This window comes from Bos indicus x Bos taurus, chromosome 1, assembly GCF_003369695.1.
Source record: "Bos indicus x Bos taurus breed Angus x Brahman F1 hybrid chromosome 1, Bos_hybrid_MaternalHap_v2.0, whole genome shotgun sequence".
NCBI lineage: Eukaryota > Metazoa > Chordata > Mammalia > Artiodactyla > Bovidae > Bos > Bos indicus x Bos taurus.
In genome coordinates this window covers 83,551,918-83,571,203 of record NC_040076.1, presented here as the reverse complement: position 1 = coordinate 83,571,203, position 19,286 = coordinate 83,551,918, and the positions used below count along the sequence as shown (strand labels likewise).

At 41.3% G+C, this 19,286-nt stretch overlaps 1 protein-coding gene across 5 annotated transcripts in view; it reads right to left on the bottom strand.

The window, feature by feature from the left end:
• MCF2L2 (MCF.2 cell line derived transforming sequence-like 2) overlaps positions 1-19,286 on the bottom strand; it is a 260,855-nt gene that overhangs the window by 65,494 nt on the left and 176,075 nt on the right. For all 5 annotated transcript variants that reach the window (XM_027539953.1, XM_027539944.1, XM_027539970.1 and 2 more), the window contains 3 exons: positions 5,568-5,634; positions 4,399-4,514; positions 2,732-2,801 (listed from right to left, as the gene is read on the bottom strand). In XM_027539953.1, the coding sequence (XP_027395754.1) occupies positions 2,732-2,801; positions 4,399-4,514; positions 5,568-5,634 (253 nt within the window). The remainder of the gene's footprint in view (positions 1-2,731; positions 2,802-4,398; positions 4,515-5,567; positions 5,635-19,286) is intronic.

Below are 19,286 nucleotides of genomic sequence, written 5' to 3'. Positions count from 1 at the left end.
GCCACTCTGCCCCTGGAGCTCAACTGTGGTTTTATCTTCACCTCTGCATATGGGTCATCCACTGGAGTTTGCTCCTGAGGCTGCCCTGGAGGACTTGGGTCTGCCCCAGTGAAGACTGGGTATGGAGGTGGCGTGATTGCTTGGATCAGAGACCCTGGAAACACCAGGTATGCGGGGGAGCTGGTGCAGGAGATATGGCTCTATTAGGACTTTTTCTAGCTTCTGGCAACTCCGCCCCAGTGAGGACCAGGTATGGAGGTGGCTCAGCTGGCTGCATTGTGGGGAACCTGGCAGTGCCAGGTGTGCAAGGGAGCCGGTGGCCATGGGTACATGAGATTTTCACAGTATTAGGGTTTGTTTTTTTTTTTTTCCTAGCCTCTGGCAGCTCTACCCTAGTGAGGACTAGGTGTGGAGGTGGCACAGATGCTTGGATCCCAAGAAACCTGGATGCGCCAGATGTATAGGGAAGCCAGCAGCCACAGGTGCAGGATATAAGGATATAAAAAGGCTATTAGAGCCTTTTTCTAGCCTCTGGCAGCTGGTGGTCAAAGGGCTTCCTTGGCTGGTCCTTCTATGGTGCTTGGTGCAGCAAGCACTCAAAGGGCCCTCCTGGCTGGGGTCCCTCTCTATTGCTCAGTGTGTCAGGCACTCAAAGGGCCACTATCTCTGGGGTCTTTCTCCATCAGCTGCTAGCATCAGTATGTGGGGGGAGAGAGAGGCTACAGTGATGGTCCTACTCCCTGCACTTGACTCAGCAGTATCACCCTGCCTCCAGAGCTGCCCAGCTTTCCTCCAAGGACATTCTTCTATCTCCTCCCTCACATCCCCTCAGGATGTCTCCCACAGTCAATAGCAATCCTTGTCCTGGGATTGCTCTCCAGTCCCTACCCAGCCACTGTGCATTCTGGAAGACCTGTGTCCCTGTCTGGGGTACATAGGGCTGCAGTACAGATTGTTTGTGTGGTTCTCACTCCATTCAGACCTTCACAGATCAGCTGCTTCATCCTCCAACAGCCTCAAATGCCTTCCCTTTGTCCCAAACTATTCCTCCAATGCGGGGGTTTCACCCCTGCTTCAGTCCCTCCACCCCATGGGTTCAGGTCCAGTCCTACTCACTCTCTTTCTGTTTTTTCCCTTCCTTCCTTCATTCTACCAAGTTTTGTGTCAATCTATGTATTCCCTTCTGGTGGTCAGGGACTCCAGACAGCTCTCAGCTGGTGCTCTGTGAGATCCTCTGCATCTGAAGATGTATTCCTGATGCAAGCTCAGAGAGAGATATACTCTGTGGCCACCTACTGCGCTGCCATCTCATCATCTCCTCCAAAATAGTTTTTATGTATCTTTAATTCTGGTTCAGGATGAAAAACCTATGATAAGGCTGTGATGGAAAACCCAGGTAGGGCTATGGAAGGGATCTTCTAGGTTGGTTAAAGCTCTGAGGGTTGAAGACTATTTCTCCACTGTGTCTAATAGCTTGAAACCTGGGGAATCTTCATTTCCTTGCTTTCAGTTTATCACAAATACTGCTGTTAGACTTATCAGTCCTACTTTGAGCTGCTGAAAAATGTTTAAGTTGTTTAATTTATTGTCTCAGGCTCATTAAAAAAAAAAGAGCAAGAGAATGAAAAGAAGGGTTGATTGGGAGAGAGAGAAGAAATGCGAAAGACTTAGAAAGTAGAGGGCATCTGGATCAGGTTTCCCAGTGGCTCAGCAGTAAAGAATCTGCCTGCAATGCAGAAAGACACAGGAGATCTGGGGTCAGTCCCTGGGTGGGGAAGATTCCCTGGAGAAAGAAATGGCAACCCGCCCCAGTATTCTTTCTTGAAAAATTCCATGGATAGAGGAGCCTGGCAGTCCATGGGTTGCAAAGAGTCAGACACAACTGAGCACTGCACTGTACTTGATACCGTAGAAAATAAAGTGGAAGAAATATTTTCTGAGAGTTTCAGTTTCGCAGTTCTTTTGAGAGTGTTAATACAACTTTAGCGAAGAATTTAAACCTGCTGTTTGACTCTTGTCCTAAGACAATGTCAACCACAAATTGGCACTTGCCAAGGTCATTTGTCACCTCCCTCTATGGAGACTGAATCCTGTGCTACTGCAGCTGTTGTGAAGAGTGAAGCACTCTGTGCTCCAGGGAAGCTGGTGGAACACGTCTTTAGATAGTTAGATATTTTCAGGAACCTATCTTATAATTCCCAATCCTTGCATCTTCTAAATCCCTTCATGGTGACATCAGCTCCTCATGACTAGCAGAAAACTTTTTGTAAAATAAGTGCATGATGGCACTGAACTCTCGTTTCACCAAAATCTTCTATATTGACCTTCCCCAGCTACCACTTTGGAGCAGTTTCTCAGAACTGCCTCCTGGACTGCAGTCCTCATTTTGCCCCAAATAGAACTTAACTCACACTCGCACTTTGTGCATCTCTTTTTTAGTTGACAACAGTTAGCTTAGTCATTCAGAGGAGGATTATCTACCTCAGGGATCAGGGGGGCCAGTCTTCCATTTCAGGAGGCTTTGCAGGAAACCAGGCTTGCAGTCCTTCCCACCCAGCAGGGTGAACTCAGTTCACGCTGGGTGAAGTCCTGCAAAGATCTCCCAGTTTGCATTCAAAGGGCACATACAAGTTTTTAGACCATTTGTGTTTCCATTTGCCCTTGTCATTTATATAGAAAATACACTATTTAATCACAAGGTTATTTTGACTTATTAGGGGCATAGACTTACTCTCTTGAGAAAGCAACGTGCCAGAAGTTCAGGGTTTTCGGTGCATTTTTCCAATTCTTTTAGAAAAGTCCTAGGGAAAGAAAAGTATAATATTGTTTTGATTTTTATATATATGGGATTAACAAAACTTTTTTTTTAAGTAAAATCACATAATGCCTTAAGAAATGCATAGAAAAATATTGTTTTCCAGGCTTTACCGCTTTTGACTCATCTTCAACATGCTGATTTGGAAGAAAAAAATATATATTCTGTGCCATTAATAGGATTCTGTGAAACCACTCATACCTGTTCGGGTAATTCTAAGCACCAGACAGATTGGATACACTGATGATCTCTGCTGCATGATAGTGACATTAACAAGAACCACTGTTGCTGCTGTTACTACTACTACTATCATTGAAAGCTGACTATAAGTCAGGCATAAGCTAAGTGCTTTGCAAATAGTATCTGATTTAATCCTCCACCAAACCTTGCAAAACAGGGTTTCATAAGTGTGAAACCTGAGGTTCAAAGAAGCTGTATAACTTCTCCAGCAAAAGAAACAGAAATAGTATTTTTATTTCAGCTTTGTGTCTGACCAATAGACAAAGAGATGGGTTAAGAAACAACTGTGATTCCATTCACCAAGCAGTCTCTTCCTTCCTGTCAAGTAGATGTGAGAGCCTGGAGCCATTAGAATGGGTAAAGTAGTAAGCACAAGATGTGGTTTTGTCATCTGTAAAATGAAAGAGTTGGAACGTGATTTCCAAAGTCCCCTCCTTTTCTCATTTTTTAGAACCCAACACCTTGGGCTAAAAGGACAATTGGGCTAAAAGGACAGGAGCTATGGGCTAAAAGGACAGTTGTTTGACTGGTTAGCATTTTCTAACACCCTGGTTCCCAGCACCCCCCTATGATAATAGGTAAGTGGATTTGTGTCTTAGTCAACTTTGTACTCCTAATGCGGAACACAGTGCCTGACACAGAACAGGTGCTCAACAAATGCTGATGTGTGAATAGATGAATAAGGAAAAGAACTCACAAATGAATACAACATCGATGCCTGACTCTAGTACATGCTCCATTAATGTCTTTTCCCTTCTTCCTTGGGGACCTTCTCATCTCATCCCACCCCAATCCAATCCACTGAAGCTGAGTTTCAGCTTTAGCACCAATGAGTATTCAGGACTGATTTCCTTTAGGACTGACTCGTTTGATCTCCTTGCAGTCCAAGGGACTCTCAAGAGTCTTCTCCAACACCACAGTTCAAAAGCATCAATTCTTCAGCACTCATACATACATGACTATTGGAAAAATCATAGCTTTGACTAGATGGACCTTTGGCAGCAAAGTGATGTCTCTGCTTTTTAATATGAAAAGCTGGAACTCCAATACTTTGGCCACTTGATGCAAAGAACTGACTCATTGGAAAAGACCCTGATGCTGGGAAAGTTGAAGGCAGGAAGAAAAGGGGACAACAGAGGATAAGGTGGTTGGATGGCATCACCAACTCAATGGACATGAGTTTGAGCAAGCTCCAGGAGCTGGTGAGGGACAGGGAAGCCTGGTGTGCTACAGTCCATGGGGTCACAAAAAGTCAGACATGACTGAGAGACTGAACTGAACTGAACTGATTTCCATTCTTCTCTTATTTTCCGTTTTCTCTGATAATTTGAATCATTATATACCTGCTGTGAAATTCGTAAAGTTCTCTAATGTTCCCAAAGAGAAACTCCTTGTTATTCCGCAGAACATCTGGAATTAGATGCTTCAGCCAGATAAAATCCATTGGAATGATATATCCCTGCAGAGGTGGAAAGAGAGTAGGTTTTACAAACAGGAACACATAAGATATGATCTGAATTAGACAGTGTAGAGGCCAAAACTTTAATAATTGGGGAGTATGGCACACATGTTTACTGCAAGCCATTCCTTCAGATACTTTCTTTCGATGTTATAGTCCTCATTGGTCTATCTTCAGAATAAGATGGCTTAATGGCAATGATAATATGATGGCATTTTTACAGGAAGAACAAATCCATTTTTTAAATTTGCCACAAAAGTCAAATGGAAAAGGAAAAAAAACTTACCCCTTATTTTATGACCTGATGCAATTACTATTGTCTTATTTCTTTTATGGCTTTTTAAAAGCTTATTATGTATGGTTATAATCACAGTACATATATAATTTGTAGTCTGTTTTTCTATATGTATTTTTAGACTCTGGTTGTAAATTTTTAAAAGTACTATTTTTAATTTAATCTTACAAGCATTTATTTCAATGTTGATGTTTATTATTAAAAATAATTATTTTGTAACAGTTGACTAATACTGCATTTAGCATCAACCATTCCCGTTTTTATTGGATATTTGGTTTTATTCTGATGTTTTATTGTAAAAACTTTCCATTATAAGTTTTACATATAGTTTATTTCTCAAGATTACTACCTTAGGAAAATAGAGAAAATATAAATTTTACTCTTAAGTAAAAAGAATACTACTTAATACAATGAGAAACAATTCTATTTATCAAAATGTTTAAATTATCACATCTGTTGTTGGCAAGCATATGATGAACCTAAGTGGGGCATTACTAGAATCATATGAGTTGCTACAATCCTTTGGAAGTTATTTTGTTACATGAATCAACAATCATAGAATGCTCTTATTCCTCCTGAAAAAAAAAACAAAACAAAAACAAAAAAAACAAACAACATACCAGTTGTGCTATTATAAGACCTGAAACTTTGGTGGGAATTCTAGAGACATAAGGCAACTATCCTGAATTTCTTTCTGCAACAAAATTTTTACAGTTTGAATACATGATTAACATCCCCCTTGCCCCAAATCTACTTACATCAATTATGTTCTTAATCTCTTTTATGTAAGTCACTTCAGTCTCAACCAAGTCACGTATAATATGCCTGAATCAGCAGCAGGTGGGAAGATGAAAGAGAGAGAGAGTGGGGTGGGGGGAAGCAGTGTTTTAGAATTCTTTTACAATAACAGTCATCAATACAGTTCCCCTCAGTGGCTCACCTACTTAGGTTGTAGTCAGTTCATTCTGTTCTGCTGAACACCCAAGGCCAACATCTCACAAAACCACACTCTGATCACTCTGGCATGAGAAGAAACGGCAAAGTTAAAGGACTCAGAATCCATGTATGCAGCCAGAGAATGACCTATTTGTGGGCCATAGTGTGGGGGGCAAGAGGGCAGACACTGGAGTAGAAAATATCAGGTTTGGTTTCTTGGTCAGGAAGGTCTGCCTGATTCCTACATTGCACATGTGGTTTCCTAGATTTTATCTCCAGCCTTCTGCTATTTCATTGCTCACATCATGATCTTTGACCTATAGGGATGCCTTTTTTTTGTGCATGGGGTTGGATGCCTGTCCTTCCCCCTTCCTCTGGCATTCCATGTTTCTGTGTGATTGATGTCCTACAGCCAGAAGACATGAGCTTTTTCTGTTTCTATTGGAAAGGCAGGTGGGAGGTGTGGTATGCAGAATTCTAACATGGCCTGCAAGATTCCTGGCCCCTAGTGTACATACACCTCCTCCCAGTTAGTCAATCAAACACTAACATAAGTGAAGATATTTTGCCATTCTGTTTTGTTCCAAATCAGTTGACCTTAAGATAGGTAGATTATCAGGTTGGGCATGTCCTACTCATGTGGACTCTAGATCTGGATCTAAAAGTCAGTGAGACTGGAAGCACAAGAAGGATATAGCACAAAGGACATTCTTCTTTGCTGGATTTGGAGATGGAGGTGGGGTATGCACCAAGGATCACAGGCAGCCTCTAGAAGCTGAGTGAAAGTGAAGTCACTCAGTCATGTCCGACTCTTTGCGACCTCATGGACTATAGCCTACCAGGCTCCTCCCTCCATGAAATTCTCCAGGCAAGAGTACTGGAGTGGGTTGCCATTTCCTTCTCCAGGGGATCTTCCTGACCCAGGGATCTAACCCGGGTCTCCCGCATTCCAGGCAGATGCTTTAACCTCTGAGCCACCAGGGAAGCTGAATGGCCCCCAGCTAACAGCCAGCAAGGAAACAGAACTTCAGTCCTATGGTTGCAAGAAACTGAATTCAGCCACAACCGCATAAACTTAGAAGATAACTTGTAAGAAGTGCAACTGGCCAACACCTTGATTTTATCTATGTGACTTCAGCAAAAAGCCAGTCTTGCTATGCTCAGGCTCCTGAGGCAACAGTGGGCTGAACTGTTAAGCTTGTGGCTGGTTTTCAATGCAGCAATAGAAAAACAAAAGAAAAAGTGAGGCCAGTCCCCACGTCTATCTCCAGACTGTTTTCTTTCTCTCCTCAGGTTGTGTGGCCACACTTTCCTTTTTAGGGCTTTCTTTCGGGCCTCCAAGTGAATCAGTGTTTGTACAAGTGTTCACATGTAGAATATATACATTTGTGGTTTCCTATGAGCTGCTCATGAGTTATCTATTAAACAGTAGCCTACCCTAGAAAATAGTTTATTTTCCTTTCATAAGAATAGATATGACAAATAGGGACAAATAATCAAAGGATGCGATATAGGAAATTCACACAAATATACAAATGACTATTAGTCTTATAAAAAAATGCTCAGTACATATGAATCCAACAAAAGCATGGTATAAAGAGGTAACAATTTTCAGCTTCTATAGTATGTCAGACATTGCAAACCTCAAAGGAAGACTGGCAGATGAAGATATGAAAACATGCTCGGATAATACTAGCAAAAGTATAAATTTGTGCAAGATATCTTGAAAATAACTCATCGTGATTTAAAACACACACTGACTGGTGTGTGTGACTTAACTCAGCATTTTCACTTCTAAACATGTTCATTGTTTGTAATTAAAACAACAGAACCTCAACAACAACAAGACACAAAATGGAAATTACTTAAATTATGGTACATACACGCAATGAAATGCCATGCAGTTTTTAAAAAGAATGAAGCTGACTGAATCATGCTGATACGACACAGTCCAAGAGTTTTAAGTGAATTAAAAAACAACAACCAAATGTACAACAATGTGTAGAATATGACTAGTTGTATAAAATTCACACTATTTGTGTAAAATGAGTGTGTGTACATACATATATGTAAAATTATCTATGCTTAGAAAATTCATGCCAAGAAGCTTAAAACATTTTTTAACAGTGATTCCCTTTAGAGTGATAATGAAGACAAGAAAATAGAGGAAAATTTTTTACATTTTACTCTTCACCCTTCTTCAATCTTTGATTTGAAAAAAAATGTAAGGACTTGTTGGTGGTCCAGTGGTTGAGAATCCACCTTCCAATGCAGAGGACACCAGTTTGATCCCTGGTTGGGGAACTAAGATCCCACATGCCACAGGGGAACTAAGCCAACCAATGACAATGAATGAGCCTGCACACTCCAGAGTTCATGCTCTGCAGTAAGAGAATCCCACAGATATAACAGAGAAGCCCCATTCCCCATGTTGCAACTAGGAAAAGGATGAGTGCTGCAATGAAGACCCCGTGTAGCAAAAATAAAAATTTAAATACTTACTGCGTTTATAATGTTAAAAAATGGTTTACATGACACTTTAAAATGAATGTTACTGACAGTAATGACATATACACCCTATTTGAAAGATATCCTACAGTTTACCCTATACTGTAACTCAATGATTATTTTTTCTTAAAATGAAAAATTTATATCTATTTATAAATGCTTGTTATAAGACAAAACTGATAAAGGACAGCCATTGACCAAGGATACAATTTCAAGGAGTATAATTCTACCAAAAAAGTTACTTCAAGATCATATTTATTAGTAGCTAATGAGTCTCTTGTCCCATCACTTCATGGGAAATAGATGGGGAAACAGTGGAAATAGTGTCAGACTTTATTTTTTTGGGCTCCAAAATCACTGCTGATGGTGACTGCAGCCATGAAATTAAAAGACACTTACTCCTTGGAAGGAAAGTTATGACCAACCTAGACAGCATATTAAAAAGCAGAGACATTACTTTGCCAACAAAGGTCCGTCTAGTTAAGGCTATGGTTTTTCCAGTGGTCATGTATGGATGTGAGAGTTGGACTGTGAAGAAAGCTGAGTGCCAAAGAATTGATGCTTTTGAACCGTGGTGCTGGAGAAGACTCTTGAGAGTTCCTTGGACTGCAAGGAGATCCAACCAGTCCATTCTAAAGGAGATCAGTCCTGGGTGTTCATTGGAAGGACTGATGCTGAAGCTGAAACTCCAATACTTTGGCCACCTCCTGCAAAGAGTTGACTCACTGGAAAAGACTGTGATGCTGGGAGGGATTGGAGACAGGAGGAGAAGGGGACGACAGAGGATGAGATGGCTGGATGGCATCACCATCTCGATGGACATGAGTTTGAGTAAACTCCGGGAGTTGGTGATAGACAGGGAGGCCTGGCGTGCTGCGATTCATGGGGTCACAAAGAGTCGGACACGACTGAGCGACTGAACTGAACTGAAGTGAATCAGTCTCTAAGTAAAATGTTCCTTTGATTTTTGTAAATCATCCTGAAATTATGATAATTGCTATGTCAGAAAGAAATACAGGCCTCAATACCAATCTGTTTCTAAGAGCCATGACATTAAGTAGGACCACAGCAACAGTTAAACATTCATAGAAAACCAGAGTGCAGCCAGCCTCTTATGCCCCTGTGAAGCACTGGGCTTAAGTAACTTGGCAAGGCTGTTTAAGGATGTATTGACAATTAAATGAAGTCACAAGGCAGAAATAACTAAGTGGTGGGCAGAAGTAAGTCTTATCATTCAACATTTATATAAGAACTTAGAGACCCCTAGGAGTCTTTAACATCTGACACAAGAAAATATTCACAACTCAGAAGCAAAAAAAATCCCTGGTCAGGTCATGTTCCAACTTCAACTGCTTCATTTTAGTACTTTTTTGAGTGCAATGGATAAAACTCCCAACAACAGGAAGTCCCCTGAACACTGGTGGGCTTCATTTCAGTTCAGGTTAAAAAAAAAATTCTCATACCATTGTTAGTCATTCTTTTTCTTTTCTTCTCCTTTGTTTTCCTTTCAAATAACTTTATAATACTGGAGAAAATTAATGATTCTAGCTGATGATTGCCTACTTTATTATTCCAAATCACTTTGTTCACAGGAAAAAACTCAAGGATTTAATATCTAAAGTCATCAAGTGTATATTATGCAGGTGAAAACATTGGGAGTACTCAAGTAATTTTAAAACTTTAAACATGTAGAGCAATTTATGTCCTGGTGGATATCTACCCAGGGGTGGAACACTGTAATTACGATGGGGTTGATGATGCCAGATCAGCCTGCACGAATGTATTCTACACTAAATGTACTCTCTGGCTTTGATTTACACATAAAAATGGATCTCCCTTCACCCACATCCCTAGGTCATTAAGGAGGAAATGGTAAGGGACTATTTTTTTTCTGAAGCTACATTTCAAGGTAGCATAAAAACATAACTTTGTATGGCTAATTCCATCCTATATAACACCTCCTCTTTGCTTCAGATGACACCATAACCAAGAGACAGGAAAGGAAAGCTTTTAAAAAGATGAATGCAGCCCTATTTTGTACACAAGATTATTAATGCAGTATGTACATGTTAGGATTTCCTAGTAAGTTTCTTCTTTGCCCACACACCTTAATCTGTTCCCTCTTTTAACCCTTGCCCCCATCCCCTCCTCAATTTCCCAGCTCTCCAATAGAAGAATGTTCTTTTGAAAACCAGTCTGTTAGAAGTATATTTTTGCTCATTAACTGTCAATACAATTTGCCATCAAAGGATTTCATTTACTCCTCATAGTCTATCATATCACACACATCAAAACTATTATAGATATTCACTTAAAAAAAGCTAGTTTTCATCTCATACTCTCTTTGCAAAAATGAAACATCTGTTTTTATCCTTTTCAAACCCCAAAGCTTCTGATGTAATGGATATTCATCTTCTTAAACCTTTCTTTTCCTTTGGTTTCTCTTTATTATTCATGTTTCATTTACCAGCCTGTTTCTTCTCTATTCCTTTCTTGTTTCGTCTTTCTCCTTATGTCTAATATTGCTGCTCCCTCAAGATCTGAACTCAAGTTTCTAGACTTCCTTCTCTCCTCTTCCCTCGTGCTGTTGACTCTCCCACATCTTTATCTTCCTGCCAAATCTTTGGTCATGCTCAAGCCCAAATGTCTTCACCTGGATGCCTCACAGACACCTCAACACCTCGGGTTGAAGCAGAATTCATCAGACAGAAATAGCATACGTATTGGTACTTACATGCTCCATCACTCAGTCGTGTCTGACTCTTTGTGACCCCATGGACTGTAGCCCATCAAGCTCCTCTGTCCATAGAATTTTCTAGGCAAGAATACTGGAGTGGGTTGCCATTTTCTCCTTCAAGGGATCTTCCCAACCCAGAGACCAAACCCATATCTCTTGCGTCTCCTACATTGGTAGGTGGACTCTTTACAACTGAACCACCTGGGAAGCCCTATGCATATTGGTGGAAAAGTCGTATTCTAAGGTTCCTAAAAATCACCCTGTTTATTTAACTTATATGCAGAGTACATTATGAGAAACGCTGGGCTGGAAGAAGCACAAGCTGGAATCAAGATTGCCGGGAGGAATATCAATAACCTCAGATATGCAGATGACACCACCCTTATGGCAGAAAGTGAAGAGGAACTAAAAAGCCTCTTGATGAAAGTGAAAGAGGAGAGTGAAAAAGTTGGCTTAAAGCTCAACATTCAGAAAACGAAGATCATGGCATCTAGTCCCATCACTTCATGGGAAATAGATGGGGAAACAGTGGAAACAGTGTCAGACTCTATTTTCTGGGGCTCCAAAATCACTGCAGATGGTGATTGCAGCCATGAAGTTAAAAGACACTTACTCCTTGGAAGGAAAGTTATGACCAACCTAGATAGCATATTCAAAAGCCGAGACATTACTTTGGCAACAAAGGTCCATCTAGTCAAGGCTATGGTTTTTCCAGTGGTCATGTATGGATGTGAGAGTTGGACTGTGAAGAAAGCTGAGCACCAAAGAATTGATGCTTTTGAACTGAGGTGTTGGAGAAGACTCTTGAAAGTCCCTTGGACTGCAAGGAGATCCAACCAGTCCATTTTAAAGGAGATCAGTTCTGGGTGTTCTTTGGAAGGACTGATGTTGAAGCTGAAACTCCAATACTTTGGCCACCTCCTGCAAAGAGTTGACTCACTGGAAAAGACTGTGATGCTGGGAGGGATTGGCGGCAGGAGGAGAAGGGGACAACAGAGGATGAGATGGCTGGATGGCATCACCATCTCGATGGACATGAGTTTGTGTGAACTCCGGGGGTTGGTGATGGACAGGGAGGCCTGGCGTGCTGCAATTCATGGGGTCGCAAAGAGTCGGACATGACTGAACGACTGAATTGAACTGAACTGAAAACACAGTTGTTATTGCAAATTCTTCCCTACCATTATTGCTTACATTCAATCTGTCACCAAGTCTTGTCTTTTCATCTCTGAATACACCTCTTGGAATTACCACTTATTCTCCATTTCCAGTACCTCCAATACAGAGCAAACTCCCCTGTCTTCTTATCTTGAATACTTTGGCACAATCCTAGCAACTCACTTGTGCCCCTGAGATCTCATTCCCATCAATCTATTACACAGACCACCAGTTTATGCCCTTCCTAAAGCTCCAAGTCCATTATGCCATCATTCTCTGTCTTAAAAACCTTAAAATAGCTTTCAATTGCCCACAACTGTCAATGTTCCTCCCAGGATTTCAAGACTCTCCATTCATGTGAAAAGAATTTTCTTAGGGTGCTTGCTCAAAAGGTAAATACAGATCGAAAGATTCAGAATGATTCAGATGCTGCGAAAGATTGAAGACAGGAGGAGAAGAGGGAGACAGAAGATGAGATTGTTGATGGTTGGGTGGCATCATTGACTCAATGGACATGAGTTTGAGCAAACTCCAGGAGATAGTAAAGGACAGGGAAGCCTGGCAAGCTGCAGTCCATGGGGCGGCAATGAGTCAGACACAACTGAGTGACTGAACAACAACAAGATTCAGGATGAGGAGCAATATGGTCAAAGAAAACAAAAAAAGCCATCAGTTAATCCTTATTTTACAAGTGGAAAAAGAAGGGCCCAGAGCCATGCATGGACTTGCCCAATGTCTTTGGCTTTGGCAAAGTCAATGTTTTTGCTAACACATTATGTTGCCCCTCTTGACCTACGTTTGGGGACACATTTAAAATTCTGTTTGCTGATTATGAAATAAAACACAAATTGAAATGAAACTAGCATGATGATATAACAATACTGAGTTTCAGAAAAATAGGTTTCCAGGTCTATCTCTGCTTCTAATATGCAGGGTAGCTTTGAACAAGCCATTTTCTTTCTTGGGGTCTCCATTTCATCATGGATTAGATCAGCTCGAGTATCCCTACTGGCTCTCATAGGTCATTTGCTAAATATCTTATCATCTTTTCTAAAAATTTATTTTTAATTGGAGAATAATTGTTTTACAATGTTGTGTTGGCTTCTGCCATACATCAACATAAATTGCCCACAGGTATACATATGTCCCCTACTTCCTGAACCACCCTCCCACCTTCCGGCCCATCCTACCCGTGTAGGTTGCCACAGAGCACAGAGTTGAGCTCCCTGAGTCATACAGCAAATTGTCACTGGCTATCTAATTTTCTATATGGTAATGAATATGTTTCAATGCCACTTCCTGAATTTGTATATATTATCATCTTGAATAAGATATATGAAATGATCTTTGGTTTAATCACACCTTGCTTCTCATTTCTCACAAGAAAAAAAGCAAAGGTCATAAGCTTTTCAGTTAATGTGTGACTGCATGCACAGTAGGATGGCAAGGAGAAGGAATCGGCGTGGGCTGGAGAGATCCTGGAGGTGAGATCTGAACTGTCCTCTGGGTAAGAAGTGAGGACTTGCAGCAAGACAGGAGGGTGACCCAGGAAGGAGGAAACAGGAGTAGGGGCTAGGAGTCCTGGCTACATGCAGGGCCCTGTGAGAACCAGGCTGCTGGGGCAGGGTCTGGGTGGGGAGCGTGGGAGGCAGGGGGAGCACGAATGCAGGAGATGGTCATTGTGCCAGGTGATGGTGGGACCCAGGGAAAGGTGCAGGAGACTGAGTTGGCCAACAGGGCAGGGAATGTCAGGAGCCTGTTTTGTTCAGCACAGAATAGGTCCTGAGGCTTCAGACGTACAAAAACATGCTCTTAGTTCCACATCCTTCTTCTGTTTGATTAGGTGTTCCATAACTGTTTAATAAATTCCCAGAACTATAAATGGTAACAATATGAAACACTATGGATCCATAAGATGACCATGTTGAAATTAGTGATTCTTTAAGCATTAATAAAAGGTCTGATGAATATAAATAGTTCTCTACCTTCTGGAAGGCTAACAGCTACTAATGTGCCATCAGTTGAAAGTCTTGCTCAGTTACTGATGTGCCATCAGCTCCTTCTCCTGTTTTATATCTCAGTTTCTATATTTGGTCTGATGTTAGCTGGATTTGATCTTATTACTCTGATGTGTTTAGGGTAAACTACCTTAAATTCTTTTTAGAGCAGGATGGGGCACAAATAACTATTAAAGTTTATCTGGATGGGTGCTCACTTTTCAATATCACATAATAAATAATGACAAAGTAATTTCATGCATACTGTACTTTTTGAAAGAGGGATTGATTACAAACACAATCCCATTTATCCTAATTCAAGTTAACAATCCTGTATTCATGTAGTATTTTGGGAATTATAATTGTTTTTCTTTTTGGCTGTATCACACGGCTTGTGGGATCTTAGTTCCCCAACCAGGGAATGAACCAGGGTTCTTGGCAGTGAAAGGATGGAGTCCTAACCATTGGACTGCCAGGGAATTCCTCCCATTTTTAAGAATTGCAGTAAAATATATATTACATAACATTTTCCATTAATTTTTTAATTTTTTGCCCATGCCACATGGCCTGTCGGATTCTAGTTCCCAACCAGGGATAGAACCCACAGCCCCCTGCATTGGAAGTGTGGAGTCTTAACTACTGGACCACCAGGGAAGTCCTGAAATTTGCCATTTAAATGATTTTTAAGTGCATGATTCAGTGGAATTAAAATATATTCACAATGTTGTGCACAACCAGCAGAACTTTTTCATCAACCCAAACTGAAACTCTGTCCCCATCAAAGACTAACAACGTCCTTCCTACTCCCAGGCCCTGGCAACCTCCATTCCACACTCCATTTTCTGTTTCTATCATTTTGCCTAGGTAAGTGGAACCATACACCATTTATTATTTTTTATCTGGCTTATTTCACTTAACACAATGTTTTCAAAGTTCATTCATGATTTAGCAGTATCAGATTTCATTCCTGTTGAAGGCTTTACATCTTCTATTGTTTGCATAGACCATATTTCGCTTATCCACTCGCTTGTTGATGGCCACTTGGGTTGTTTCCGCCTTTTGGCTATTGGGAATAACGTGAACATTAGTTTGTGAATCTCCGTTGAGTCATTGATTTCACTTCCTTTGGGTATACACCCAGAAGTAAAATTGCTAAATTCCATTTTTAACATTTGAGGAACCACCATACTGTAGTGTTTTACATTCCCACCAGCAAGGCACCAGGGTTCCAATGTCTCCACATCCTCATCAACACTCATTATTTTCCTTTTTTTTTTTTTTAAACATTTATTTACATGGCTGTGTCAGGTCCAGATGCAACAGGACCTTCATTGCATCATGTGGGATCTTTCTTGCGGTGCACTGACTCTCTAGTTGTGGCCCAGGCTTAGTTGCTCCACAGCACATGGGATCTTCCCAGACCAGGGATTGAACCTGTGTCCCCTGCATTGTAGACAGATTCTTAACCACTGGACCACCAGGGAAGTCCTTATTTTCCATTTTAAAAATGATAGCTAACCTCATACAGTTATTTTTTAAATATGCATATTTTTTAAATATGCATATCATCTTCCTTGATGCATTCAACACCTGACAAAAAGCTCCTCCAGGACAGATATCCTATCATCCATCCCTTGTCCCCATACCTTACAAGTAGGCAAATTCTCAATAAGTATTTACTGAATGGATGAATGGTAGATTTAAGGAGCAGACACAAATTCTGTAAGCAGGAGCAGGTATTAACTGTTATTATCATTTCACAGAAGAGGAAATTGGGACTCAGAGCATTAAGTGACTTGACTGAGGTCAAACTACTGGCTTGGTGCTGCCAGAAAGAGGTCGTGTCCAGGATGTCTAGCTCTAGAACTAAAGACTAGTGTGTCAAGGGCGAATGTCAGTCCACTGAAATAGTACCCAATATTCGGACTCGGCAGCATGTCTCCATAAGGGACAGGGCTCACACAATAAGGACACAGGTAAGCAGGTTAGAGAAAAAGGGGTGGCTCAGCCCATAATCCATTTTTTAAGGTATATTTTTTTCAGAGAACATGATTTATCAAGAACTTTAGAACTGGCTTTTGAGAAGTGCTGTTATAAGAAAAATCTCTCTATAGCCATTTTAAATTCCTAACTAATGATCTATATTTTAAATAATACTCAATACAAATCTGAAGCAAGCTTATAACTGCATTTTAGAATTAATTTGAATAGGATTTGAACCATGTATGCTCCATAAAGCAGGCAATGAGAGCTTAATAATTATTAACTATTAAGAAAAGGGCAATAGAGAATTATATTTTGGTTGTCCCTTAAATATTAGTACAACCAAATTTAAGTGCAAAATTTCTATCACAAATGATTGCATCTGAGTCAAGCACGCAGCCCCCATATCATAGTCAATACCTATTTTCTGAACATCTCCGTGGACTGTGATTTTCTTCTTTTCCTCTGTACCATCTCATCACAGGACCCAAATAGCTTTTCCTCAGTTTAGATAACTGTGGGAAGGCTAGTGCCAATTGTCTTTTAAGATGTAAGTGTTAATCAGGTAGCATTCAAGAGTGTCCCTACACAAGTATCAAGTGTCCCTCCTGGCTTGGAGAGAAAAAGATGGAGTTAGAGGCAGCCCCTGGAATCTGTATAGAATGCTGCATGGCTCTGGGAGTGTGAAGTGAATGTCTGATCTTTAGGTGGAGAGGGGAGAAGAAATGCTGAGGATCACTGGCAGGGAGTTGGTACCAGGTCATTGTCACAAGTGCTGTTTGAGCTTTTGCAACATGGAAAGAAAACCTGTCCCAGCCTCACTCCCACATGTCAATCCTTTGCCCCCACTACCTTCCCCAAGTGAGGCCCACTCAATCCGTAGCACAGTGCTACTGCACCAAGGAGGGTCACAGCAAGTAGGACCTGCGTCTCCAAGACTGTCCCTGTCCCTGTTGGACCTCTGCTGAGGGTTTTAGGGTATGAGAGATGATCCCTGGGTTGGGGAGATCCCCTGGAGGAGGAATGGCAACTCAGTCTGGTGTTCTTGCCAGAAAAATCCCAGGGACAGAGGACCCTGGCAGGCTGTGGTCCACAGGGTCACAAAGAGTCAGATGTGACTGAGCAACTAGGCATGCACATACGAAAGATGCCCTTATGTACTGGTGGAAGGAGATGGTATATTAAGGAGGTCCCCCCCTCATGCAGAAGAGAAAAACATAAAATGGGTTCTTAGAATGGCCTGTGGGTGAGTATCTCTTTGTGCTGTCAATTCCCTTCATCTTTCAGCTTTGGATGTACCTAGTATGATTTCATACAACTGCCAAGATCCCAGAACTGAGGCAGGCTGTTGAATGGTGCCAAACCACAAGAGCTACAGCAAGAACTGTAGGAAAGGGGGTAGTGTGCCTCCAGTGTCAGCATTTGGGCCTTGTTGACATGGAAGGCGAAGTATACTGGGGCCATTGTTCTGTGGATGAAGCTTCTTAGACCAAAAGGTTGAACTTTTGATGAATGTGGGCAGCATTCAGCAAAAATTGAATTCAACCAGTGGTTAATACATATTCACTCTTTGCAAGGTATTGCAGAAGGGTTTTTTAAGGGAACTGGAGATGAGCAGGATGTAATCTTCACCTTTAAGAGGTGTAGGTCATTCAAAGAGTAGGGAAAACAGATCCATAGATATTGATACAGTGATAAAATGCCACTGACTGTTATTGACATGTAACAAACACCCTGGGTTGGGTCCACTGGTGAGAAGGATTCTGGCTCTTGGGGTCATCCAATACCCATCCATTCATCATTTCACAAACAGGTATCTGAATATCTCATTTTAGACCTGTTAAGCTTAAGACTGATGTGACACACTTAAGTGAAGACTTTCCAGTTTGGAGCTCAGAATCTAGATTAGATATATAAATCAAGCATTAAAGGCAATGGATGAGATCACCAAGGAGCAAACATGGTGAGAAAAGAATGCCCAGAAGGATATATGTGTGGGTAGGAGGAGGTGGTAGGCAGCAAAGGAGGAGGAGGTAGTGAAGGAGATGTTGCATTAACTGCTGATGCTCTATTAACAGAAAATGTATCTCTAGAGATGTGAAACATAGCAGGTCTTTTCATGGCAATGAAGCTGATGAGATAGAGCAGGAAGACCAGCTCACCAAGCCAGAAGAGCTTTCTGTAGCCCGTAATGAACATGAGAATGACACCTGTCCACCCAGGCCATGAGGTGCCATGCTCAGCATTTCGTGCATGTTACTGCTCTGTGATCAGTCTTCACTGCACCCTTCCAGGCAGGAATTACCATGGGGCACAGAGAAGTTAGGTCGCTTGCCCAGATCTCGTAGCCAGCAGGAACTAAGTCAGGATTCCACCCCCACCTCTCTAGCAGCCCAAGCCTTGCATGAACTCTTTCTGGCTTCAGAACACACAGCTTGTGGTGTGTCTGAATTCATGGGGCAGTGCCTGTACAGGGTCTGTGAGAAAATCTCCCTACAGAAAGGGCAACGGAACAAGTCAAGCCTGGCACTGTGTTGGTATGCTTCAACTGTGTTAGGCATTAAGCAATCAGTTCTCCTTTCTTTATTTCAATAACACTTCTCTCTTGGGTTTCTTTTGCTCCCACCATCTCCCAGGATCTCTCTTGTACTCGTTTCAGTTTTCTTTCACCACAGCTAATAATACATACCTTACTCTCTGGTTCTCTCTCCTACATTTTCTTCTCCTTCTGCTCTTTATTAGCCTTATCTTCTCCTTTCTAAATCTGACATGCAAATTGTAATTTCTCTCATCTTTCAAGTTTACCATCTTGATGCTACAGGTCTCTCTTTTCCAGCACTTCCCTAAATTTTCTAGTGCTTTGTGAAGCAAATTCCTGATGGTGAGATTAAAAGTCATTTATAAATCTAATTTTAGTTGACTCGGTTCACAAGCAGCTACTGTGGACACCGAGGACAAGGTGACACTGTCCTCATTCTTTGTGATGGTCAAGTCGGCTTTGCTACTATCAGTTAATTTTATCTCTAACTAATTTCAAAAATTTTATGCACTCCCTCTGGAAAAAACAGAGTACTTTTTCTATACCATGAAGTCTATCATCCTCTTCTTCTCCTCCTGGGGTGGGACAGGGCACCAGCTTGCTGTAAGAAATCCTCCCA